Source organism: Drosophila yakuba, chromosome 3R, assembly GCF_016746365.2.
Source record: "Drosophila yakuba strain Tai18E2 chromosome 3R, Prin_Dyak_Tai18E2_2.1, whole genome shotgun sequence".
NCBI classification, from domain to species: domain Eukaryota; kingdom Metazoa; phylum Arthropoda; class Insecta; order Diptera; family Drosophilidae; genus Drosophila; species Drosophila yakuba.
The window spans coordinates 10,016,821-10,030,009 of NC_052530.2; the positions used below are offsets into that span (position 1 = coordinate 10,016,821).

The 13,189-nt window shown below is 43.5% G+C and overlaps 4 protein-coding genes and 1 long non-coding RNA gene across 8 annotated transcripts; 2 read left to right on the top strand and 3 right to left on the bottom strand.

Moving 5' to 3' along the window:
* Positions 1 to 568: 568 nt before the first annotated feature.
* Positions 569 to 4,325, bottom strand: LOC120321861. Of its 2 annotated transcripts, none has more exons than XR_005561588.1 (4): positions 4,270 to 4,325; positions 1,668 to 2,059; positions 1,530 to 1,610; positions 569 to 1,439 (listed from the first exon to the last, which is right to left on the bottom strand). It is a non-coding gene; the product is annotated as an uncharacterized LOC120321861 (long non-coding RNA). The 2 variants fall into 2 exon arrangements; XR_005561587.1 differs by having other exon boundaries at positions 1,530 to 1,615.
* Positions 3,077 to 6,025, top strand: LOC6536213 (LIM and senescent cell antigen-like-containing domain protein 1). Of its 3 annotated transcripts, XM_015192121.2 has the most exons (7): positions 3,092 to 3,202; positions 3,442 to 3,557; positions 4,616 to 4,735; positions 4,794 to 5,099; positions 5,156 to 5,297; positions 5,366 to 5,624; positions 5,689 to 6,025. In XM_015192121.2, exons 2-7 carry the CDS (start codon positions 3,544 to 3,546, stop codon positions 5,883 to 5,885), a joined length of 1,038 nt encoding a protein of 345 aa, XP_015047607.1. In that variant the 5' UTR covers positions 3,092 to 3,202; positions 3,442 to 3,543; the 3' UTR covers positions 5,886 to 6,025. The 3 variants fall into 3 exon arrangements, with proteins under 3 accessions (XP_015047606.1, XP_015047607.1, XP_002096804.1); XM_015192120.2 differs by lacking the exon at positions 3,442 to 3,557 and having other exon boundaries at positions 3,077 to 3,202; XM_002096768.3 differs by lacking the exons at positions 3,092 to 3,202; positions 3,442 to 3,557 and adding an exon at positions 4,408 to 4,549.
* Positions 6,026 to 6,093: 68 nt separating this feature from the next.
* Positions 6,094 to 9,133, bottom strand: LOC6536214. The gene is made up of 6 exons (XM_002096769.3): positions 8,999 to 9,133; positions 8,402 to 8,941; positions 6,937 to 8,151; positions 6,705 to 6,883; positions 6,432 to 6,637; positions 6,094 to 6,376 (listed from the first exon to the last, which is right to left on the bottom strand). Exons 1-6 carry the CDS (start codon positions 9,029 to 9,031, stop codon positions 6,210 to 6,212), a joined length of 2,340 nt encoding a protein of 779 aa, XP_002096805.2. The 5' UTR covers positions 9,032 to 9,133; the 3' UTR covers positions 6,094 to 6,209.
* Positions 9,134 to 9,348: 215 nt separating this feature from the next.
* On the top strand, positions 9,349 to 11,083 carry LOC6536215 (zinc finger protein 239). Its single transcript, XM_002096770.4, has 3 exons — positions 9,349 to 9,571; positions 9,641 to 10,724; positions 10,793 to 11,083. The coding sequence occupies exons 1-2, from the start codon at positions 9,437 to 9,439 to the stop codon at positions 10,568 to 10,570; spliced, it is 1,065 nt and encodes a 354-aa protein (XP_002096806.1). The 5' UTR covers positions 9,349 to 9,436; the 3' UTR covers positions 10,571 to 10,724; positions 10,793 to 11,083.
* On the bottom strand, positions 11,084 to 12,854 carry LOC26534895. The gene has a single exon (XM_015192123.3). The coding sequence runs from the start codon at positions 12,852 to 12,854 to the stop codon at positions 11,886 to 11,888; it is 969 nt and encodes a 322-aa protein (XP_015047609.1). The 3' UTR covers positions 11,084 to 11,885.
* Between the last annotated feature and the right edge of the window lie 335 nt (positions 12,855 to 13,189).

The following is a 13,189-nucleotide window of genomic DNA, read 5'->3' on the forward strand; positions in this document are numbered from 1 at the left end:
TGTTGGTGGAGACTGGAATTTGTGTGGCTCCTGACAATAATATAGAAATGCTTTCAGTTTCTAAGAATCACCCAGCTTGGAGAAGCCAAGAATAGAACAGCATTTGCCCCGGTAATGAACTTTGTAATGGGTCCGAAAGATAAAACTTAACGATCGCACCTTGGCGACAACAGGTCGTCGGCACTGCATTGGTGTGGGGATACCACTCGAATATGTGCACACAGATTTTTCGTTGGCTTTCGGTTTTAATTGTCCAACATTTTCGCCGCCTGCCTTTGTTCGCTGAAGTTCGCTGTTGCCAGGCGCCAAAATGGTGACGCGTTGCCAACAATTGAATGTATTTATTTGGCTTTTGGCTTCGGCGGACTGCATATGAAATGCAAACACTGGCAGGCGGGAAAATTGCTTTCGAATGCTTCGTTTTTTACTCGCTTTTTACTCGTTTTTTCCCTTTCTTGCCTGCCGGTGCGGTGCCAACGCTCCAAATTCACTGCCCACGGGAACCGGATCGCACACTGCTCCCCGGGTTTTCCCCTCTTCCGGCGCCCACGCACATCGAATTCAATTATTTACAGTCTGGCCTCGAAAAACCTGTGTTCTAAGAGAAATGTATATTTTCGGTTAGGAAAAGTTCATGTTATAATAGCTTGCTGCCAACTTTGTCTTACAGCCATAAAAGTCTAGCCAGTACATTATATATACACTGTCATCTAATCTAGGATCTAATTATTTCAAAACAAATAACCAAATAAACGTTACGTTTTGCTAAGTGCTTCGGGTTATAGAGGTCACACTGTATCTTCTGGGGGCAGCGGAATTTTTTGATTGTATTCACGTGCCGAGGTAAACCGTTTCAGTTCAAGTAAAACCCCCCGTAAGGTGGATTTCAGTTTCGAAATTTCTTGATAAGCTGACTCAAGCAATAACGATAAACAACGACGAATGGCGATAAGACAAGGCCCAAATGCAATGCGGACGCGGTCAGCGGCTATAATTGCGTTTTTTATGCAATGCCATCGCATATTTGGAATTTTTTATGTCGGCCCCAGAAACCGACCAAAAATATGAATGGACGAGCTTGGAAGCTCGGATTTAAAGCTTTTCATGCAGCTGCAATCGTTTTCAGCTCCAAGAGGAACCCACGTTTCACAAAGGCGTCTGTGGGTAATGAAATCCGTATATTTAGTCTAGCTAGAAATACATCCAGATCATTTTGGTTTGGCTTGTTTCCAGAAGAGTAATGTCCTAAATAGATCAAAGATCCAACTAGAAAACCTGCAGCAGCAGTGCCAGTTGATAACACTATCAAAACATTTTCGTAATGCAATTGACTGATACTAAATGTTTAAATGGAAAAACCCCCTTGAAAAATTCCAACCTGCTCCTCTGCTAGCGGCAGGGACTAGTTGTCCATCTGGTTTGCCGGCTTTGGAACGCAGCTGCAATAATAGAGAGCATAATTGCATTTATTTTTAGACACCCACTGCAACTGCACTGCATCCGGCGTGGAAACTGCCCACATTCCATACCGATTTCCATATGCTTCAGCATGTTGCTCATACGCCCGAGTCACCGCTTCGTCAGCTTGTGGATGTGTTTGTGGATGGGGGCTTGCCTTGGCGAATTTTTGGTAAACAACAGCATAAAATCATGCGTAATAAACTTACAGCTACGCGTTGCTACGTGCCGAAAGTCTCGCAGTTCCTCGGTGTCCCCGGTTTCCAGGTTCCACCACCTTTTCCAAGCATGTGACAGTGTGCACCGAAAGAAACCACTTACACATACCAATTCAATGCCTGAGTACGTTAGAGCAAACGTTGAAATAAACTAAATTCGGGATAAGCATAAGGAAAATGGAAATGGAAGTAGATATACGAATTAATTTGTTAGCAGCAGAATTTAATTGGTAACTAAAACATTTGCTGTAATGTGGGGTAACATAGTTTTCAGTGCTAGATTGTGGATGGTATTGGATCTCGTTCTTATGGCGCTTGTTGTTCGTCCGTCTCGCTCGCACAACCGGCGGCCTTGTGGGCCACCTTGTTTGTTTTTTGTTATGCTGGAAAAAACTCATTTAATAATAAATAAAGGCGACTGACAAAAGAGTGAGATTGATAAACAAAGAGCGCCGCGCTGATCGATTCGCCTGGCAACCCGTTTTAACGGGACAACGCTCCATAAAACCAAGCAATACTATATTATACTGTACTATACTATATGAATCAGATACAAATAAAGCACAATTCGAAACTGCAGCTGGTGTTTTATCTCCTTTCACATTGCGGAAGTCGGCGAGGGGTGTTTCGGAAATATGACCCTCACACCCACGAGGCGGAAGTTTGCCGCAAACAGACATTCGGGGAAACAATTAAAACAAACAAATAATGCATTTACATGCATGTACCGTGTGCACTTCAATATGTTTGTTCTTTATAAAGAAATGCAAATCACAGGTGATATAACATTATTTGAACAAATAACTTAAACTGGTTCCTCCTCCTCATTTCTATTGACTGTGGTTTTCTTACCATTATTACAAGTTCGTGATTTTCTTATCAATTCATATTTTCTAATTATAAGTCTCATCGAAACTGATATCGCATTTGAGGCATTGAAATCTAATGTAGTTTGGCTGCACATTTATTTATGTATTTTCCCATTTGGCGTGAAGCATAGCAAAAAGAAAATCAATCAAATTCAATGCTAGAGGGGTTTCCTGCCTGCAGCTTAAATTAGCATGCGAACAGAGCTTGTTTACAAACAAATAGTACGTGAAATTATAAGTATAATGCGGTGTGCTGATAAGAGCGCGTTACGAAACTGCTTTCAAAAAGAACAGCAGTTGGCCAGCAGCTGATAAGAGGTAAGACAAAGAAGCAAAAATGCCACACTGCGATAAGCCAGGCGCCTTAAATCGTAAAACTCCTTTAGTACATTTTTTGTTCATTAGCACAAGCTAATCGTTAAATGTTCAGAAAATCGTTTTTAAATTGGCGCTCAGTAGTTGTACGTTATCGATTGATTTTCAGGGCTACCTGTCACAAGAACAGATACAGCTATCGATAGGCAGGTATTTACAGGGATTTTTTAGTGATAAACCAGAGCAGTCTTTTCGGAGTCTTTTTCCACGGAAGCTGTTAATTAAATGAAGTTAATTTAGGTGCACAAAGAAGTGGCTGTAATTAAAACGGTTTCTCTGCAGGTAAACAGTACCTCTTACGTGAAATGCAGTTCTTAAAACGTGAATATTATCAAGTGAAACGCGTCAAATTCCTGAGAATTGCCTATTTTGGCAATACCCATTGTTGTTTTTGTGCTGCGATAGCGCTGCGCAGATCGTCTTCTTGGCTGCAAATCAACCGGATTTGGCTAGAAAGCCGCCAAGCGAACAGAGCTTTAAGCCAGAAGCCACAGATTGATCATTTCTATATGTTTTTGCAGTGTTTCGCTCGCCGTGATCTGAAAACGACGTAGACCAGGTGCAACAGGTGCCATTCGCAAGTGAAAGCCAGTTGAAAGAAACTAAAAAGAAAAGCCCACAGAATGCCGCCCGTGCAGTAAGCAGAATGTTCCGCCCCAGTTTCTTAACGTCCTTGGCTTCGAAACGCCCACCTATTGCATCATTTTGCAGCTCAAAAGCCATCCTTATCCATTCGCATAAACTCGCATTTCGCAAACAACTACGAAATATAACTATTTAAGGCTAGCAATGCCAATAATTCATGCCCTCATTCAGCGTTAACCCTCCGCCAGCGATGCGGGCGCTTTGGACCCCCATTTAATGCAATTTTCCTGCCAGATGTTTACTCCATCGATGACGTCATGGCCACATTCAAATTTATTTTTAAACGCCGCCACTTGAGCGTGCCTGTGTGTGTGAGCGCGTGTCTGTGTATTGTTTACTATTCGCTTGTGCGTGTGAGTTCGTCGGATTTGATTATGATGAGTGGGTCGCTTTTGTGTTGGCGGCAAACCCAATTCGAATTGGAAGCTAGAATTTCCAACCCATTTTTGAATACTAAAGGAGAGCGACTATATTTTTGAAATGATGAACTGCGCCAGGGAAAGAAAATCATATTCGTAATATTCGTTGAATTTGAATTATAAAATTAGAATCCAAATAAAAAAGCCAACTGACAGCTACCAATATACACATTTTTTAAATGGTGCTGCTGCTTTTAATGTTGGATTACCAAATAGTGATTGATTTTTCTCCAGCTTAACGCGAATCTGATAACTTGTCGTATATATATGTGTATGTATATCTACCTCTTACGAAACGATATCTCACCAAGTCATCACATCTGCAGCGTACCACGCTTGATATCCAACTGCCATACGAAACCCTCTGTAATGAAAGCTAAACGACCACGGAATGCCAGAAAGCTTTTTGGCTGCGCGTTCGAAGGAAACATGATTCAGCCAGCGTCAACAGAGCCGGCAGGCGATAAGTCTCATTGTTTTGTCCAGTTTCTCACTTCACGCCCTGCCTTAAAGTCGTTTTTCTTTGCGCTCAAGCTATAACCATGATGTATTCCAAGGCTGAAGTGTAATGGCCTTTAAAATGGTTAGTTTTTAACGCCAACTAATCCCTATTCTTCTCCTGAATTCACAGAGTCCAGGCAGCGAACATGTCGCTGAGTGCAATGCATTGCACGCGATGCGCCGACGGCTTCGAGCCCACTGAGAAGATTGTCAACTCCAATGGAGAACTCTGGCACACACAGTGCTTTGTGTAAGTAAATTGAAATATATTTGTTAAAATAATACGCTTATTAATTCACAATTTCCAGATGTGCCCAGTGCTTCCGACCCTTCCAGGATGGCATATTCTACGAGTTCGAGGGCCGCAAGTACTGTGAACGCGACTTTCACGTGCTCTTCGCTCCCTGCTGCAACAAGTGCGGCGAGTTCGTCATCGGACGGGTCATCAAGGCCATGTCAGCTAGCTGGCATCCTCAGTGCTTCCGCTGCCAATTGTGCGCCAAGGAGCTGGCTGATTGCGGGTTCATCAAGAACCAGAACCGCGCTTTGTGCCACGAGTGCAATGCCAAGGTGAAGGCGGAGATTACCGGCCGCTATGTATGCCAAAAATGCCAGTAAGTTTCAACGGCTCTTTGAGTGAGAACATGTTGATAATTTAACTTCTTTTCAGCGGCCTCATCGACGAGGAACCTTTGCGATTCCGGGGTGAAGTGTACCACGGCTATCACTTCAGTTGCACGGCCTGCGGCACCGAATTGGATTCCACTGCTCGGGAAGTCAAGAGCCGGCCAGGATTGGCTGCTAACGATATGGTGGGTTTCAAACAAATTAACGAAATTATATATGAAAAGCACATAAATATTTAATTATTTCTCTACAGAACGAGCTCTATTGTCTGCGCTGTCACGATAAAATGGGCATTCCCATATGTGGCGCCTGTCGTCGGCCGATTGAGGAGAGGGTGGTTACGGCGCTCGGAAAGCACTGGCATGTGGAGCATTTCGTTTGCGCCAAGTGCGAGAAGCCCTTCCTGGGTCACCGCCACTACGAGAAGCGGGGATTGGCCTACTGCGAGACGCACTATCATCAGCTGTTTGGCAACCTGTGCTTCGTCTGCAACCAGGTTATTGGAGGCGATGGTGAGTAACTTAATTGATTTATTTTATGGGCTTATTTATTTCACATTTTCTATTATGCCTACAGTTTTCACTGCCTTGAACAAGGCCTGGTGTGTGCACCACTTTGCGTGCTCCGTGTGTGACACAAAGATGACACAAAAGTCAAAATTCTACGAGTACGACGAGAAGCCAGTGTGCAAAAAGTGCTATGACCGGTTTCCGAACGAACTGAGACGACGTCTGCGCACCGCCCACGAGATGACAATGAAAAAGAACCCCTAATGCCTTAGACAGAGTCTTAGATCCACACCAAACAGTGCCTTTGTCGTTGTAGACCCGCTTCCACTACCATTTTTAACATTTGAGAACCTAAAACCAAACAAACTAAAACCTTTTGTGCATGTCTTTTCAATCTGTTGTAATCCTGTTGTGTAAATTTCAATTGAAAATCGTAAATCAACGGCATCAATAGTTAGGGAACATAACATTGTGTATTAACAGCCTTTAACGTTGTTATTTTATTGAATTTTATTTATATATAAATGTTTTTAAAATCATCAAACGAAATGCTTATTCGGAATTCCATTGTAGTGAGTTTGCCCAGACTTAGTTGTGGTGTACAGACAAGCTCAGCAGCTTCTGAATTAGACTTCGCGATTTAATTACGGCTATATGGTTGAGATAGTTGACACTTTCTATATGAACCAGCTGATGAACCTTCAAGGCCTCCGACAGATAGGAAATCTGTGCCGCATTCAGTTTGTGCGGGAATTCTGTAAAGTTATTGTTTTAATATTATACTCCAATTAAAGTGTGTAATATTCAAACCATCAATCACGCAAAGGTTTGTGGCACAGGGAGTGTTGAGGTCTGACGGAAAGCGACGTATATCCGTCTCAGTTATGTCCTCTACGTTTGTGTAATCCAGGTACATTACTCGGTACTTTGTCTGCTGCTGTGGAACAACTATAATCTGTTCCACTTTGCCGCGATACCAGGAACCCTCAAATCGGGCAAGAACATATTCCCTGAGACTTTTCAAAAATGATCATGAAATAAAATCTTAGATTGGGACAAAATAATAAGTATAAATATTCTTACACTGGCTTATAAGGTTGGCAATCTGTAATTTCTGATAAGCGAGAGTGCAAGGTGGAAAATTCGGAGGCGTAGTTGCTGTCAAAAGCCCCAAAAATTCCACGATATTTTTTTGAACTGTCCACAACGAAGACATCAATGCCTTCCTTAGTTTCAATGGAAAATCTACGCAGCTCAAAAGGCTAATAATACATGTTTAAATCCATTTTAATGTAATTTAATAATATATACTCACAGGTTTTAGCACAGGTTCGATTTTCGGCATTACAATTTCATTTTCTTGAGCGCTAGTTTTATAGAAAGAGAGATTTTCCAATTGTTCCTTAATATTTGGAAATTCTATTGGATAGTTAGTTTTTGATGATAAGCACTGTGTTAAGAACTGTTTTATGTCTTGATCCTTTGGTTTTGATGCAGTGTTCGGAGTAGTTTTAGTTTCCCTATCAGCGGGGAATGTGGGTTTATTCTCATCTTTAAAGCCCACTTCATTATATGAGGCTCCTTCAGTACCCTGTTCTATAGTTTTATTATCTGTAGCAGTTACCTTTCCATTATCGTTTCGAACATCAGTAGAATATATTTGTATATTTGCATCCTTGGTGCTTTTGTGGGAAAGCAAATGTTCATTTACAATTTCTCTTGGATCTAACTTATTGATACCCTGATCAATAATCCTCTTAATAAGATCATTCTTTAAATGGTCATCAGGGACGGAATTTTTCTCTCTTTCATATGCATCGCTCATTATCTGAGGATCAATCTGTGGCTCTGGTTGATCAACTTTATCGGAATCGTATATAGATTCCTGTCCTGTTAGATGAACATGCTGCTTAAGTGTGTCCTTTTTTTTGTCGCACGCATTCTGTTCTTCGGGTTTCTGTAATATTTTTTGACCCATGGTTTCAGCTGATTGAGACACAGCCTGAGAACTTTCGACTGCTGAAATTGTAATGGCTTGATCAACTTGTGAAGGTTGCGGACCATCTGAGGAATATGACGTCTCATTCTTAACGCCAGAATTTGGACTTCCTAACGACTTCATATTGTCGATAAATGCTCTTATCTTTTCATTGACCGAAGAATTAAACAACGTGTCCACTAGGTCCACGTAGTAACATCCAGGGCTTTTTATATATGTTAGCATATATTTCTTACCCACGAATTGCGAGTGGAAGGCAATGACATCATTGGAAAAGTCATAATTCAATACATTCTTAAGCTGCACCAGGCGGAGGAAACAAGGCAGAGATAATAACTCAAAACTTATAGCCTTTAAATCGGAAGAAGTTACAGGCTTTACGATTCCAAGATCAACCAATAATAAGCAGTACTTTTGTTTACCGGATTTCCACACCCTCGCTCGCCAATATTTGTCATTATGACGAGCTAGGCAGAATCCAACTGGTGGTGGATTATTTATTTTAGGCAAATTCTTAGCTGTGGTATTAACCTGTGAAGATACAACAGTTTTTAATTCGAAATAGTCGTGTTAATAAGTGTTTTGATGTTTCAAAATTAGATGTTTCATTAAAACTAGTATTTACTAGGTATCCCACTAGCAAATCGCTTTACATGTAAAGCTATTCGTTTGATATTATTCGTTTTTATAACATGCTATAAGGCACGTACATATTTATGTATTCGAATTCGATTCTAAGAGTTTCCTTGAAATTCCCAGAATTGACTATATGCATACAAACCTGTTGGCAAACTCGGACAAATGCTATGTCTGCAGATTCGCTGGCATCGCGAATATAGCAGCGATTACTGGATGAGAATGCAGCAATGTATACCACACCCCCGCTGGGCGGCATGTTCGCATTTGGAGGAGAAATGGTTTTCTGTTTTCCATTGGTATCGTTGTTTCTCGAGGATATGCTATTGGATGTATGAAGAGGAATGGGAACATCATTATTGGCTGCAGTGAGCCTGATACTGCCGGCATTATCGCACTTCAGATCCGGAATAATGGCTGATCGATTGATGGGGAGTGGCGAAGCCTCAACTGCTGATTTATCAGCATTAACCGAACAGGACCCCTCTAAAGTTGTTTCCCCGTCGCTCTGGAACACGTTATATGCATTGGGATAAACCAACGCGGGCAGCGGGATGCAGATGTAACGATGACGTAGCCAATCCTTTCGCTGACAGTCCTTGGAACAGTAGAAGTCCCCGCAGCGCTGACAGATCCTTTCCGCTGCGACTGCGCAATATACGCATTTTCCTTTGGCTTTCGCAAGCTGAATTACGTTATTCTTTTTTGCTGTTTGAATTCTTTTTTAAAAGTCTATTCTTACTTGAGCACCGGCAACTGCATTTTGTGCCTGCATGATTTCGCACTTTATTTCCGACCAACAAGGAGGAGTTTTTCAACGTCAAAGCTCCAATTATAACACTAAAGTCCCACAATGTAACCAGATACTGAAATCCGATTAACGGAGCATTAAAATGTACTTAGAAATACAGTTTTCCCACTTATCTAAGTGAATGTTACAACGTAACATTTGGAATAAGTAAAGTTAAAATACATTAATTTTTTGGCTGTTTATTTAAATATATACACACACGTTCGTTAATTACTGTTATATAAATTACTATAATAAAAAAATAATTTTCTCTAAATGTGTGGGTCAGTGTAATCAGCTGTTTGGTTGCTTATCGGTGCAAGTTTTATCGATAATTGTGGTAGCTCCATTTGATTTGGCAGTTCAATTTTTAAACATTTATTAACGAAAATGTCGCAACCATCTAGTGAATTGCATTGCCGAGTTTGCCTTAAACAGGATGAACTCCTGGTGGACATCTATGAGACCGTGGAGGAAATGCAAGTGGACCTGTGCACCTTGTTGGAAACGTGTGGCGGCATAAAGGTAAGTCTTTAAGTCTTTACCGCTGTAAGTTTATAAATTCGACGATATATTTCCAATTGCTCTTATCAGGTAGACCGCAGAGATGTGCAGCCAATGTATTTATGCCAGGAGTGCACCAATGAGCTTCTCATCGCCGCCAAGTTTCGCAAAAAGTGCGCGGACGCCGAGAAGTTAGGCGATGGGGCTCCCGAGATAAGAATGGACACATCAGAACTCCTGGCTTCAGAGGAAATAATTATTATTGATCCCAGCGATTATATTGGACAGCCCTCCGCCGTGGAGGATCCCGAAAAGGAACCTATTGAAGTTTCACGGTGGAACTGCCAGCACTGTGGCGCTGTTTTCCAGCAATCGGAAGTACTGCGTCGGCACATCCAAAAAGTCCATGCTTCAGTAACTATTATTGACTGTGAAGAGTGTAGGAGATTCTTTACGAAACTGGGTAGCTACCAGGGCCACAGTTGCTCCCATTCCAAGGCCCCTAAAGGTGAGCACGAGTGCCTGGAATGTGGTAAGTGCCTGCAATCCGCCTCTAGTCTGGCAAGCCACATTCGTTTGCACAGCGACGAAAGGCCCTTTATTTGTGACCAGTGCCCCAAGACCTTCAGGACAAATGGAGCAGTGGAAGCTCATCAGAGGCGCCACAAGCAGGTTATGCAGCACAAGTGCCCGCACTGCGGACGCGGATTTGTGGAATCTAGCAACCTGCGACGCCACATAGTTGCCAGGCACACAGAGGAACGTCCGCATCTGTGCAACTTCTGTCAGCGCAGTTTCTCCAGGGTCTATATGCTGGAGCTCCATCTCCGTACACACACTGGCGAAAGACCCTACGCCTGCAAGTATTGTGACAAACGTTTTGCCCAGCTGGGTGTCCTCAGGAGTCACGAGCGGATCCATACCGGCGAACGCCTGCACCGCTGTCAAGTGTGCGAAAAGACTTTTACACGGGCGGGACAGCTCCGAAAGCACGAGATGCGTCACGAAACCGGACAGTGATGAGCTGTACCGCTCCGTTTTCGGCCAAAGCAAATCAGCGAGGTAATAGATATCTATGCCAAGGCTTGTGGACGGGACGAGTCTTGGGCACCAGACACACCGATTTATAACGCTCATCTTACGGGAGATAAGCATCAGGACATCAGGAGCTTTGGTAGGTTTTGTATGCGTACTTACTGCTTTTCTTTGTTACTAAACACCATTCCGGAATTCCTTTTCCAGCATTGTCTTCCTGCTTAAATGGAACTTCGGCCAGCAACACAGTAGCCCAATAATTGGACAGCCTGCTATTTGACATCTGAAAACCGATGATTCCATTGTCATTGTTCTTCCAAATTGTATCCTTATAAAGACTCAAGGCCATATAAAGCTTGCAGTTTTTGTACAATAGAATTTCTTTCGAATTATAATTTAAATTAAATTGATAAATTAAAAATTTAAATATTATAAAATCAGTTTGGCTTCAGAAATCTTTCAATTCTAACGACCCAAAAATACACTATTCAATCGGTATTGCTTTTTCAGATTTTTTATTGCATGCAGGTAAGAGTTAGTAATGTTTCTTTTTGTAATTGGTTTACATTTGCTTTGACTTGCAATTATCCTAAAAGTTACAACAAGTGACGCAGTTATATGCTATATATATCCGTATAATGTAAGATGTATATCGCGTTTGCATGGTATATTCTTTAGATGAATTTAAATTATAATTGAAGAGACAAACGTGTACTCGTAAATAACTAGGCTGAGAGCACGAATTGTCGTTTGATTTTTATTTCCATATCTAACCCGCGCTCGGGGCATCTTCGAACCTATTTGTACAGTAATGTGTATGTATGTATATTTATACTCGTATATGGTTGTATTTATAAATATGGTTAGTCATCTTTTGATTTGATTTTCATGCAGTTTCGAGTAATTGGCTTAATTTAACTACCGGTACGAATTACGAAATTAGTTTAGTTCTTCGGTTCTATTCCTCGTATGGCTCAATTCTCTTTGGGCTTGCTTCGGGTCGTATCTTTGTCTTCCATTATGGCGGCGGGATAGCTGCACTTGCTCCACATCTACATCGGATTCGGGTTCGGGTTCGGGTTCGGGTTCGGTTTCAGGTTCGATAAGAGGGTCTTGATCGGAATCGAAGGTAGGGGTCGGGTCGTTTACTTTGGTTTGGGTTTGGGGGTCACTTATTCTACAAAAGCGTCGCCTCTGGGTAAACGGAAATGCGAAAAAATCAATTTATTATCTAGGTGGGGGCAAATGGCTGGTCAACAGGTGAGAAACAGGTGCATAACTGGGTGCCCATTGTTCCTGTCTACAGCGCTGATCCCTGCTCTATCTTTCGCTGATACTTACGCGCCTGGACGCTCAGATCGTCAAGGAGTAGTTCGCTAGAGGACTTGGATCGCTTGGGGAAGATCAGTGCTTTGCGGAGGGGTGTCACATGGGCAATGGCCACCTGGGAGCGGGATTGTGGCTTGGGCGGTGGCCTTGGCGCTCGTTTCTGCTTGTGAGAGGGCTTTCTCAGCTGCTGGACAAAGGACTTACTAACGGTGGAGCCTCTATTGAAGTCCTCTGTCTTGTTGAGCGCCCCATCGGCAGCATACTTCTGTAGCGTCCTGCTGTCCTGCGACTTCAAACGCTCGAAGAGATTGGTGAGTGTGCGGGAGCGAGGCGGTGATGGAGCCGAATACTTGTTCAGGTTCAATTGGGGCGTGCTGTGTTTGGGCGTTCGCCCAGCCCCCATTCCCGCACTGGCGGTGGGCGTGGTCGAGGCCGTTTGCGCTCGGCTGGCAAACACCTCGTCATCAAGTTCGCTCAGACTGACCAGCATATGGTCGTCCTCGAAGAGATCATCGGTATTGGTCTGAGTCTGGGTGCCCTTGTCATCCTCGTTCTCGTCATCGTAGCAGGAGAATATCTCATCGAAAGCCGCATTCACTATGAACGACTCGTCCTGCAACTCATCATTATCCTCGAGGCTGCCGTGTCTTCGCAGGGTGCCGAACAAGTTCTTGCGATAGTCCTCGAAAGTGGACTGCTGCAGTTGCTCCCGCGAGCGATCCACTCGCTGGGATGGCTGCCAAAAGCTGGAGGCCAGTGTTTGGGTGCTGCAACTGTTGGTCAAAACCCCCTCGTGCATGGTTGGCTGCTTTTGTGGCTGCGACTGTGTTCGTGAGCGTGCGATTTGCTGATGTTGCAGGTGTGGCTCGTGTTGCTGCTGCAGTTGTTGCTGCTGCTGCAAACGCTGGCGGTGCAATTGTTGCACCAGCCGCTGGCGCATCTCCTGCGAGCGGCGCTTCAGCTGGCTGTACTTGCTTTGGGTGGTGGTGCCGCCGTTGGCCTCATACTTACTCAGCTCCCGCTCCGGATGGCGATCCTCCTCCTCCGCCAGGCGACGTTGCAGAGCCAGCGTTTCGAACGTGTGCACCACACTGCCCACGTGAGTGTTGATCTCGGGTATGCCCAGATCTCCGCTAAATAGATCCGCATTGCGTCTGGTCAGTGTCTTGGTGGCATGCCCATGCCCGGGGGCGTGGCAGTGACGCAGGGGCGGCACTGGGCAGCTGGAATCGGAGGGATAATGCTCGAGGAACTCACAGGAATCCTGCTGCCAGA

What these genes read in the sequence shown, in the direction of transcription:
- LOC26534895 (XM_015192123.3), bottom strand. Translation starts at nt 12,854, where the DNA reads ATGCGCCAGCGGCTGGTGCAACAATTGCACCGCCAGCGTTTGCAGCAG.
- LOC6536215 (XM_002096770.4), top strand. Translation starts at nt 9,437, where the DNA reads ATGTCGCAACCATCTAGTGAATTGCATTGCCGAGTTTGCCTTAAACAG. An exon ending in AAACGTGTGGCGGCATAAAG is followed by an intron (nt 9,572 to 9,640) that starts GTAAGTCTTTAA and finishes TGCTCTTATCAG; the next exon opens with GTAGACCGCAGAGATGTGCA.
- LOC6536213 (XM_002096768.3), top strand. Translation starts at nt 4,527, where the DNA reads ATGATGTATTCCAAGGCTGAAGT. An exon ending in ATGTATTCCAAGGCTGAAGT is followed by an intron (nt 4,550 to 4,615) that starts GTAATGGCCTTT and finishes CTGAATTCACAG; the next exon opens with AGTCCAGGCAGCGAACATGT. An exon ending in TGGCACACACAGTGCTTTGT is followed by an intron (nt 4,736 to 4,793) that starts GTAAGTAAATTG and finishes CACAATTTCCAG; the next exon opens with ATGTGCCCAGTGCTTCCGAC.
- LOC6536214 (XM_002096769.3), bottom strand. Translation starts at nt 9,031, where the DNA reads ATGCAGGCACAAAATGCAGTTGCCGGTGCTCAA. An exon ending in TGCCAACCTTATAAGCCAGT is followed by an intron (nt 6,638 to 6,704) that starts GTAAGAATATTT and finishes ATTTTTGAAAAG; the next exon opens with TCTCAGGGAATATGTTCTTG. An exon ending in AAACCTTTGCGTGATTGATG is followed by an intron (nt 6,377 to 6,431) that starts GTTTGAATATTA and finishes ATAACTTTACAG; the next exon opens with AATTCCCGCACAAACTGAAT.